This window comes from Oncorhynchus kisutch, linkage group LG20 (genome assembly GCF_002021735.2).
Source record: "Oncorhynchus kisutch isolate 150728-3 linkage group LG20, Okis_V2, whole genome shotgun sequence".
Taxonomy (NCBI): Eukaryota; Metazoa; Chordata; class Actinopteri; order Salmoniformes; family Salmonidae; genus Oncorhynchus; species Oncorhynchus kisutch.
Window position 1 is genome coordinate 42,287,923 of NC_034193.2, and position 12,343 is coordinate 42,300,265.

A 12,343-nucleotide genomic window follows, 5' to 3' on the forward strand; every position below is an offset into this window, starting at 1 on the left:
ATCACTCCCTCTTCCTTAGTAATGCAAATACGAAACCATCCACTGACAGGGAGTCTCTCTGCGTCTCTCTGTCTCTGACACACACTCCTCTTTCGTCCTCTCCCTCGCTCCTCTCATCTCTGAAACGGACACATTTCTCCCCGGTCGGTGCCCCTTTGACAGTTTGATGTGTAGATCTCCCTCTTTTTCTGATGCTGTTGCCCGCTCACTGTTCTGGCCATCTGCTACTCATACAGTTTGGATCACACTACTGAGCGGTGCTTCACCCTCATCATCAACGCAAGCGCCGTCTTTTGACCGAGTTGATTGATTGATGTTTCATTGTGTTTCTCTAATGCTCGGGGGCTTGGAAGCAGGTTCAACGTCTCTCTCGTCATAGTACGGTAATGAGATGGTGGTTTATTCCTGCAGTACAGGACCGACGGTGTTTTGACCTGACCAATATTTACTTTTGACCGTACAGTCCAGGGCACAGTGTTTCCTGGTCAGGGTTGTGGTGACCTGGTCACGGTCATGTGGTCAGTGAAAACTCCTGGTCCTAAGTAAACAACAGGTGCCCATGCAGACATCAAACAGGGCAGCAGGTAGCCTTGCCGTTAAATCTGGTTCCAATACCCGAGCTGACAAGGTGGAAAATTGGTCGGTGTGCCCTTGAGCAAGGCACTTCACCCTAATGTTCTCCGTACTACTATGGCTGACCCTGGAAAACAACGCTTTACACTGCACCTATCCGGTGTATGTGACAATAACACATTTAAATCTCATAACCTTCTCCAGCCAACTGATCCATAGTTAATGTAACCTCTGGTTTGTGTGTTTGAACCATACAGTAGTTAATGAAACCTCTGGTCTGTGTGTTTGAACCATACAGTAGTTAAGGTAACCTCTGGTCTGTGTGTTTGAACCCATACAGTAGTTAAGGTAACCTCTGGTCTGTGTGTTTGAACCATACCGTAGTTCATGTAACCTCTGCTCTGTGTGTTTCAACCATACAGTAGTTAATGAAACCTCTGCTCTGTGTGTTTGAACCATACAGTAGTTAATGAAACCTCTGGTCTGTGTGTTTGAACCATACAGTAGTTAAGGTAACCTCTGGTCTGTGTGTTTGAACCCATACAGTAGTTAAGGTAACCTCTGGTCTGTGTGTTTGAACCATACAGTAGTTCATGTAACCTCTGGTCTGTGTGTTTCTGTCTCATAGATTTCTCGGGGTGCCCCCAGGCAGAGGGAGCTGCCCCCTGACAGGACCTCTGCCCTTTGACCTCATCTACACAGACTACCACGGCATGCAGCAGATGAAGCAGCACATGGGGCTCTCGCTCAAGAGACACAAGTATGTGTCTGTGTGTGTGTGTGTGTGTGTGTGGGTGTGGGTGCGTGTGCGTGTACGTGCCAGTGTGTATAATATACATGTGTCAGTGTGATGTCATAGCTAAGGTTTACGACCTGTGTTTATGAGTCCATTAGGGCTGCTTGTTAGGTGCACTGCTACTGACGTGTCTCTCTGCTCGTAACTCACACGGTTAATTAATCCCCTATAGGTCAGTAAAACATCCCTCAGTCTCCGGCCAGACTGTCAGTCCTGTCTAATACTATGATGGAAGGGGAGGGGGCATCAATACAAAAGGACAGCGCCACAGCAGTAACAATACACACTCTCTCCGTCCACTCAGAATTACATGACAGGTCTTCCTTTTGAAGTCCACACCTAAATGAATTCAGAGAAACACAAACGCACACATAGACAACAACAAAAAACACATGCATTTTCTTACACTCTAACTGCAGTGTTGAGAAAGGGCTCATAAGTACCTATTTCACGGTAAAGTCTACACTTGTATTCGACGCATGTGACAAATAAATGGATTTGATTTGACACATGTTTAGAGGCGGACCCACACACACACACACATGTTCAGTGCCGTCTATCTGACACACACCATTGGCAGACTTTTCTGCTCGGCAACAAACAGCCCCAACTAGAACGCATACAGCACAACGCTCATACCAGCTCATCTTCTATATACAGTATGCACCAGCCCAGCTGTCAACAGCTTCTTATTACTGTTGTACTGGTTGGGTTTTGCGTTGCGGTTAACTATCAATCGTAGCGAGGCGCTGAGCGAAGGAGGGAGCGAGATAGAGGGGAGGAAAGATAGAGGGAGAGTGCAAATGGAAGAGTGGCAAGCCTCTTGACTCAAACTGACACCAGATAACAGCCGATGCCCACGCCATGTATTTTTTTAATCCAATTATGAATGAGGGGTGAGAGAGTTTTGGTATGCGTGCGTGTGTGTATGCATTTTGGCATGAGGTAAGAGCATGAGAAGTGGGCCCGATGCTCTGGTTAAATTATCCCTATCCCAGCAGCTCTCTCTCTGTCTGTGTGTGTCTGTGTGTGTGTGTGTGTGTGTGTGTGTGTGTGTGTGTGTGTGTGTGTGTGTGTGTGTGTGTGTGTGTGTGTGTGTGTGTGTGTGTGTGTGTGTGTGTGTGGTTCAGGGTTTAGGCGCTAGCGTTAAGTTTCGGGTTAAGGGTTTTAGGGTTACGGTTAAGGTAAAGGTTCGGGAAAATAGGATTTTGAATTGGACTGAATTATGTGTCCCCACAAGGTTAGTTGTACAAGACTGTGTGTGTGCGTATGTATCACGTTTCAGGGAAGACCCAGATGCAGACAGTGTTGAAGTATCAAAGGTTTATTACTAGAACAGGGGGCAGGCAAAATGACAGTTCAAGGGCAGGCAGAGGTCAGTAATCCAGTGTGGTGTGACAAGGTACAGAACGGCAGGCTCAGGGTCAGGGCAGGCAGAATGGCCAAAACCGAGAAAACTAGGAACTGACAGGAGCAAAGGGGAAACCGCTGGTCTGTTTGACGAACAAAGCAAACTGGCAACAGACAAACAGAGGACACAGGTATAAATACACCGGGGATAATTTTGAGGGAAGATGGGAGACACCTGGTGGGGGGTGGGGACAAGCACAAAGACAGGTGAAACAGATCAGGGTGTGACGGTGTGTGCGTGCCTGCCTGCGTGTGTGTGTGTGTGTGTGTTTGTGACCAAACAACTGGTTGTAATAGTTTGCGGTGTATAAATCAACTACTTTTTCAGAGTACAGCGCGATTTGAGGTTTCGAGACGGAATTAATATCAGAACTTTTTGAAAAGTAAGCCCTAAACATATTCAGATGTAGCTATGGTAAACAACCTTTGGTGTTATTATTTAATGAGCGAGCTCACATAATAAATCTCCTCTGCAACACACAGGGAATTGGCGTCACGATGAAATGTACGAGCCACTCATTATACTCATCTATAACATGTATAGAGCTCAGTATTTATTTGTAAGAAGAACAAACTCCATCGCTTTCTTCCGCACCGTACATCATATTACAAAGCTTTTATACTACAAACGTGAATGACTTATCAGTCTAGTCCACACCTTATTGGAGCCTCACACGCTTTCAAGGATGAAGTAGCCTTTAGACACTCTACTTTAACCCCAGATGCAGTGCTTTACCCACAGTCCTTAGAGGATTTGTGGACAAGAATGAGATACGAGCCTTTTATCAGCCCTATCAACTGAAAGGCATATCATTAATCAAGTGCAGAGCTCCTGGGCCCTTCAGTCTCTGTTTAATTACTTTAGTTTGATGTTGCTCCCAACGTCCAGATGCATTAATAATGCCTGGCCAGCCAATACGCTAGTTTCCTGGGGAAGGGGGAGGTGTGTGCTTGCACGCACGTGTGCATGTGTGCCTGTGCGTGTGTGTGTGTGTGTGTGCGTTCAGGGGAAGAAGAGGATGGGGGGGGTCAGTGATAGGAAGAGGGCAGAGGTCTGGTAAAGATGCTGAAAGCTGATATTGCGTGGCTTTAAATCACACCTTGCAACTGATAGTCGGGGGGGATACACTATTGATCCCTATGTACGTGCAGCACAAGGGGATGTGTGAAAGGTACTCCTCAGCCTGAAGTCTCCCCACTTGGGCCAGCTAGCTTTTTGCGTGGCGCCGTCTGGTAAGACCCGTCAGGAGGGCGGCCACGTGTGCTAGCAAGGCAGAGGTCCTGAGTTTGCGCCAGTTATGGATTGAATCGGGAGGAAGAGGTACTCGCTAAGCAAGCAGTGTGACGTCCTTTACATACGCATGGTGAATTTACTGCTCTGATAGAGCAGAGCTGGAGGAGGACTGCGAGGGCATACATACAGTATACACGTGCGCACACACACACAGAAAATGTTACGTAAGCACACACACACACACACTCCGCAACCCAGGCCGTTTCTCACCTCACAAACTAACTCACCTCATGATCGGCTACTGGGAGCACTGATCACAGTATTTACAAGCCACAGTTACCTTTTTCCCCTTTTTGAACAAGAGAACGCAATGTACACTGAGTGGACAAAACATTAGGAACACCTTTCATAATATTGAGCTGCACCCCCTTTTGCCCTCAGAACAGCCTCAATTCATTGGGGCAGAGACTCTACAGGGCGTTTAAAGTATTCCGCAGGAATGGTGGCCCATGTTGACTCCAATGCTTCTCACATTTGTGTCAAATTGGCTGGATGTCCTTTGGGTGGTGGACCATTTTTGATACAAGAACAGGTGTTCCTAATGTTTTGTATACTCAGTGTATAAGAAACTTTATATGTATCTATATGTGGTGGTTTGTGATGTAGAACACATATTTATCTATATCAGTGGTTTGTGATGTAGAACACATATTTATCTATATCAGTGGTTTGTGATGTAGAACACATATTTATCTATATCAGTGGTTTGTGATGTAGAACACATATTTATCTATATCAGTGGTTTGTGATGTAGAACACATATTTATCTATATCAGTGGTTTGTGATGTAGAACACATATTTATCTATATCAGTGGTTTGTGATGTAGAACACATATTTATCTATATCAGTGGTTTGTGATGTAGAACACATATTTATCTATATCAGTGGTTTGTGATGTAGAACACATATTTATCTATATCAGTGGTTTGTGATGTAGAACACATATTTATCTATATCAGTGGTTTGTGATGTAGAACACATATTTATCTATATCAGTGGTTTGTGATGTAGAACACATATTTATCTATATCAGTGGTTTGTGATGTAGAACACATATTTATCTATATCAGTGGTTTGTGATGTAGAACACATATTTATCTATATCAGTGGTTTGTGATGTAGAACACATATTTATCTATATCAGTGGTTTGTGATGTAGAACACATATTTATCTATATGTGGTGGTTTGTGATGTAGAACACATATTTATCTATATCAGTGGTTTGTGATGTAGAACACATATTTATCTATATCAGTGGTTTGTGATGTAGAACACATATTTATCTATATCAGTGGTTTGTGATGTAGAACACATATTTATCTATATCAGTGGTTTGTGATGTAGAACACATATTTATCTATATCAGTGGTTTGTGATGTAGAACACATATTTATCTATATCAGTGGTTTGTGATGTAGAACACATATTTATCTATCAGTGGTTTGTGATGTAGAACACATATTTATCTATATCAGTGGTTTGTGATGTAGAACACATATTTATCTATATCAGTGGTTTGTGATGTAGAACACATATTTATCTATATCAGTGGTTTGTGATGTAGAACACATTTATCTATATCAGTGGTTTGTGATGTAGAACACATATTTATCTATATCAGTGGTTTGTGATGTAGAACACAGATTTATCTATGTCAGTGGTTTAAATCTAAACAGGAACAGTGGTGGGTGACAGCCTCCCACCCTGTCGCCCCCTAGGGACCGTTCCCGCTACAAGCAACAATTTAACCAAGATTAGTCCCCACTCTGATCCTCTGCTAGATATGCTACCAGATATTCCACTCAGTAACTCCAAAGCCATTTCCCTCCTTCTTTTCATCCCTTCATCCCTCCATCCCACCATCCCCTTCACACGTACAGGGTAATCTTGTCTGTTGGCAGAAGATTCTCCTGTTTTTGAGACGATGAGGGAGGGAGGGAGGGATAGATGGAGAGATGGATGAAGGGAGGGAGGGAGGGAGGGAGGGAGGGAGGGAGGGAGGGAGGGAGGGAGGGAGGGAGGGAGGGAGGGAGGGAGGGAGGGAGGGAGGGAGGGAGGGAGGGATAAGGGATAAGGGATAAGGGATAAGGGAGGGAGGGATGGAGAGAGGGAGGGATGAGAGAGAGAGAGATAGGTAGGGAGGGATAACGGGAGGGAGGGATGGAGAGAGAGTGAGGGAGGGATAAAGGGAGGGATGGAGGGATGGAGGGAGGGTGGGATAAGGGAGGGAGGGATGGAGAGAGTGGGAGGGATGAGAGAGAGGGAGGGAGGGATGAGAGAGAGAGAGATAGGTAGGGAGGGATAATGGGAGGGAGGGATGGAGAGAGTGAGGGAGGGAGGGAGGGATAAAGGGAGGGAGGGATGGAGAGAGAGAGGGAGGGAGGGAGGGATGGAGAGAGGGAGGGAGGGAGGGAGAGAGAGAGAGAGAGAGAGAGAGAGAGAGAGAGAGGCAGAACTGAAAGTTAAATCTCTCATCAATGTTTCATGACACCTCTGAAAGCGGCCTCCTTGACTTACAGCTGCTCAAAGAGGCATGGCACTTTTTTAAGACGCTCCCTTCGAGATATGTCGCTGTCGATCTAATGCCCTGTGCTCGTTTGCAGAAGAACACACCAAAGTGTCACAGAAATACCTGCGTCACCTTGGGCAGCATGGTAAAGATATTATGCCTACAGTGAAATGTGTATCAATCGTGTTCACATGCTTGAAAATAGCCCATTAGCATCACAACAATGCCTTGAACACACACACACACAGTAAACGCACACTAGACACTGCATCTCCGTATATAGGCCTAGCAATCTTTGCTGTCGTGTTGACACAATAGCAACACATTAATAACGTCAGGACAACGTTGCAAAAAAAAAGAATACCCAGTGGTTGCATGGTGTGTGCGTCACTGCGGTGTTAAAAGGTGCCCATGGTGCTGTTGTATTTAATGCAGTGCGTGTTATTTACTTTGAAATGGAGCCAGTGAATCTGGAACACAGTGTTAGAAGGGGAAGTTACACACATCTACGAACGCACACACGCACACACACACACACACACGCGCCGCTGCTAAATCGTGGCCACCACTGAAAGAAAAAATGAATCTGGCCCCGCTGCTGAAAAACATCCAAGGGAAACACTGCACAAGGGGGCCCCTGTCAAGGGGGCCTTGGTGACCACTGGTCAGCAACACAGACGCGTTATGAGGTACACATGGAAATATGAGATTTTAACTTGTATTTCTTTCTGGGAAATATGTTATCGATAGACTACAGCTCTGCTTCAAGTGCTTATGTGTCTACTTGAAAATCTGATTCTAAGCAGAACATTTCAGCCCTGTCTCAAACTAGGAGAAACCATGGCTCTATCTATCCGCTGCACACTCTGCTTGGTATTCCACGGTAACGGAACTGCGCTTTGACTTTAAAAAATGTATGCCAGACAAAAACGATTGATTTCAAAGTTGAACAAACGATAAAACTCTCCAGAAGGATTACTTTTAACAATGTTAAAAGTTCACAGCACAGCACAGTAGATTACAGTACAGTACAATACAGTACGTTAGAGTATAATACAGTACAGTAGAGCTCAATACAGCAAAGCAGAGTAGGGTAGGGTATAGTTCAGTGCAGTAGAATACAGTACAGTACAGTAGAGTATAGTTCAGTAGAGTAGAGTATATTGTATACTGTATTATACTCAACTTTTCTTTAGTGTTCTATATTGTACTGTACTATTGTATTGAACAGTACTCTGCTATGCTCTACTCACTGTACTGTACTCTACTGTCCTGCACTGTACTGTACTGTGCTAGCCAAACTTGTGAAACATACGTCTATGATAGGTTCAGATTTGGTCAAGTCCGGTCCGTCCTTTGACATTAACATCTAAAGCCAAGGCGGACTGGCCAAAGCTCATCTACTTTTCAACATCCGTGAACGTCCGGTGTAGGTTGGTGCTCAGCAGTGAGGATGCTGGTTAAGGTAAATGGAGAGAGAGAGGGGGCTCATGGGTAGGTGTCACTAACAGCTGGGAGAGGTGACAATAACTGAAGAGTGAGAGATAGAGGTAGATAGCGGGGGAGAGAGAGAGAGAGGGGCAGGGGTTGTCCAGACTGAGACTGGTTTAACACTGTTGGTTTTGTCACGCCCTGGCCATAGAGAGGCTTTTTATTCTCTATTTTGGTTAGGCCAGGGTGTGACTAGGGTGGGCGTTCTATGTTATTTTTTCTATGTTTTTGTATTTCTTTGTTTTTGGCCGGGTATGGTTCTCAATCAGGGACAGCTGTCTGTCGTTGTCTGATTGAGAACCATCCTTAGGTAGCTCTTGCCCACATGGGTTTCGTGGGTAGGTAATTTCTGTTTAGTGTGGTTTGCACCTGACGGAGCTGTTTCGGTTGTTTCTTTGGTCCCTTGTTGCATTTAGTGTTCAGTTTATTAAAAATAATGATGAACACTTACCAGGCTGCATCTTGGTCCTCACCTTCTTCCACCAACGGCCATTACAGGTTTGACCATTAGATGACAGGAAGACAAAGAAAGTTAACAGCTGAACATAACAAGCAGTATGCCAGTGGAAGGGAGAACAGTAGAAGGTGACCCAACTGTGTCTTGTGACTGTTATGATTTCCCATTGTAGCCAATTAGGTTGCAGAAATTCCATTATAGATTTTTTTTGTTGTCATTTTTGTAAAGGAATTGAGTTGAATCACTTAATAATTTATAAACAACATTTCTATCATTACCATTACTATAACTAATTGGTATGTCTTCCATTACGTGTAACTTCTCCGAACTCTCATTATCCTCCCTCCACATGAAGGAGAGACATTAGAAAATGATCATACAGATATGTGGGTTGTTGGTAACGGTATTACAAGGCACAAGGCAATATTTCTTAAGGGTGCAGAAGATGAACATCTCCAAAACCAAATATACGTTTTGATATCAGTTGCCAGGGGTATTTACGTCAACGTGATTTGTATTTTGATGTACAGTACCACTGAAAAGTTTGGACACCTCATTCAAGGGTTTTTCTTTATTTCCAACAGTCTTGAAGGAGTTCACACACATGCTGAGCTCTTTTTCTTCACTCTCTGTGGTCCAATTCATCTCAAACCATCTCAATTTGCTTGAGGTCGTGTGATTGTCAGGTCAGCTGATGCAACAATCTCCTTGGTCAAATAGTCCTTAAACAGCCTAGAGTGTTTTTTGGGGTCATTGTCCTGTTGAAAAACAAATGATAGTCCCACTAAGGGCAAATGAGATGGGATGGTGTATCTTGTGGTAGCCATGCTGGATAAGTGTGCCTTGAATTCTAAATGGCTCTAAATAGCTCACCGACAGTGTCACCAGCAAAGCACCATCACACCTCCTCCTCCATGCTTCACGGTGGGAACCACACATGCAGAGATCAGCCGTTCACCTACTCTGCGTCTCACAAAGACACGATGGTTGGAACCAAAAATCTCTCATTTGAACTCATCAGACCAAAGGACAGATTTCCACCAGGTCTAATGTCTATTGCCCGTGTTTCTTGGCCCAAGCAAGTCTCTTCTTATCATTGGTGACCTTAAGTAGTGGTTCCTTTGCAGCAATATGACCAAGACAGCCTGATTCACACAGTCTCCTCTGAACAGTTGATGTTGAGATGTGTCTGTTACTTGAACTCTCTGAAGCATTTCTTTGGGCTGCAATTTCTGAGGCTGGTAACTCTAATGAACTTATCCTCTGCAGCAGAGGTAACTCTGGGTCTTCCTTTCCTGTGGCGGTCCTCATGAGAGCCAGTTTCATCATAGTGCTTGATGGTTTTTGCGACTGCAATTGAAGATACTTTAAAAGTTGTTGACATTTTCTACATTGATTGACTGACCTCCATGTCTTAAAGCAATGGACTGTCATTTCTCTTTGCTTAATTGATCTGTTCTTGCTATAATATGGACTTAGTCTTTTACCAAATAGGGCCATCTTCTGTATACCACCCCAACATTTTGGGGTGATTTTTGTATTTTTTAAACTTTTATTCCACCTTTATTTAACCAGGTAGGCAAGTTGAGAACAAGTTCTCATTTACAATTGCGACCTGGCCAAGATAAAGCAAAGCAGTTCGACACATACAACGACACAGAGTTACACATGGAGTAAAACAAACATACAGTCAATAATACAGTATAAACAAGTCTATATACGATGTGAGCAAATGAGGTGAGATAAGGGAGGTAAAGTCAAAAAAAGGTAATGGTGGCAAAGTAAATACAATATAGCAAGTAAAACACTAGAATGGTAGATTTGCAGTGGAAGAATGTGCAAAGTAGAAATAAAATAATGGGGTGCAAAGGAGCAAAATAAATAAATACAGTAGGGAAAGAGGTAGTTGTTTGGGCTAAATTATAGATGGGCTATGTACAGGTGCAGTAATCTGTGAGCTGCTGTGACAGCTGGTGCTTAAAGCTAGTGAGGGAGTTAAGTGTTTCCAGTTTCAGAGATTTTTGTAGTTCGTTCCAGTCATTGGCAGCAGAGAACTGGAAGGAGAGGCAGCCAAAGGAATAATTGGTTTTGGGGGTGACCAGAGAGATATACCTGCTGGAGCGTGTGCTACAGGTGGGTGCTGCTATGGTGACCAGCGAGCTGAGATAAGGGGGGACTTTACCTAGCAGGGTCTTGTAGATGACCTGGAGCCAGTGGGTTTGGTGACGAGCATGAAGGTAGGGCCAGCCAACGAGAGCTTACAGGTCGCAGTGGTGGGTAGTATATGGGGCTTTGGTGACAAAACGGATGGCACTGTGATAGACTGCATCCAATTTATTGAGTAGGGTATTGGAGGGTATTTTGTAAATGACATCGTCGAGGATCTGTAGGATGGTCAGTTTTACAAGGGTATGTTTGGCAGCATGAGTGAAGGGTGCTTTGTTGCGAAATAGGAATCCAATTCTAGATTTAACTTTGGATTGGAGATGTTTGATGTGAGTCTGGAAGGAGAGTTTACAGTCTAACCAGACACCTAGGTATTTGTAGTTGTCTAGAACCGTCCAGAGTAGTGATGTTGGACGGGCGGGCAGGTGCAGGCAGCGATCGGTTGAAGAGCATGCATTTAGTTTTACTTGTATTTAAGAGCAATTGGAGGCCACGGAAGGAGAGTTGTATGGCATTGAAGCTCCTCTGGAGGGTTGTTAACACAGTGTCCAAAGAAGGGCCAGAAGTATACAGAATGGTGTCGTCTGCGTAGAGGTGGATCAGAGACTAATCAGCAGCAAGAGTGACATCATTGATGTATACAGAGAAGAGAGTCGGTCCAAGAATTGAACCCTGAGGCACCCCCATAGAGACTGCCAGAGGCCCGGACAACAGGCCCTCCGATTTGACACACTGAACTCTATCAGAGAAGTAATTGGTGAACCAGGCGAGGCAATCATTTGAGAAACCAAGGCTATGATTGGCTAAAAACGCATTAAGAAGGAAAGACATTCCACACATTAACTTTTAACAAGGTACACCTGTTAATTGAAATGCGTTCCAGGTGACTATCTCATGAAGCTGGTTGAGAGAATGCCAAGAGTGAGCAAAGCTATCATCAAGGCAAAGTGTAGCTACTTTGAAGAATCTCAAATATAGAATATATTTCCATTTGTTTAACACTTTTTTGGTTTCTACATGATTCCATATGTGTTATATCATAGTTTTGATGTCTTCACTATTCTACAATGTAGAAAATAGTACAAATAAAGAAAAACCCTTGAATGAGTAGGTGTGTGCAAACTTTTGACTGGTACTGTATGTCTGATACCTTTTAAGACTTTTTCTGGTATATTTTCTAAGAATCAAATCAAATCAAATCAAATGTATTTATATAGCCCTTTGTACATCAGCTGATATCTCAAAGTGCTGTACAGAAACCCAGCCTAAAACCCCAAACAGCAAGCAATGCAGGTGTAGAAGCACAGTGGCTAGGAAAAACTCCCTAGAAACGTCAAAAGAAACCTAGAGAGGAACCAGGCTATGTGGGGTGGCCAGTCCTCTTCTGGCTGTGCCGGGTGGAGATTATAACAGAACATGGCCAAGATGTTCAAATGTTCATAAATGACCAGCATGGTCAAATAATAATAATCACAGGCAGAACAGTTGAAACTGGAGCAGCAGCACGGCCAGGTGGACTGGGGACAGCAAGGAGTCATCATGTCAGGTAGTCCTGAGGCATGGTCCTAGGGCTCAGGTCCTCCGAGAGAGAGAAAGAGAGAATTAGAGAGAGCATACTTAAATTCACACAGGACACCGGATAGG

At 44.0% G+C, this 12,343-nt stretch overlaps 1 protein-coding gene across 2 annotated transcripts in view; it reads left to right on the forward strand.

Moving 5' to 3' along the window:
* The window catches only part of LOC109865918 (alpha-1,6-mannosylglycoprotein 6-beta-N-acetylglucosaminyltransferase B), a 164,021-nt gene that overhangs the window by 127,563 nt on the left and 24,115 nt on the right, over positions 1–12,343 (forward strand). For both annotated transcript variants that reach the window (XM_031799884.1, XM_031799883.1), the window contains exon 9: positions 1,202–1,333. In XM_031799884.1, coding sequence (XP_031655744.1) covers positions 1,202–1,333 — 132 coding nt within the window. The remainder of the gene's footprint in view (positions 1–1,201; positions 1,334–12,343) is intronic.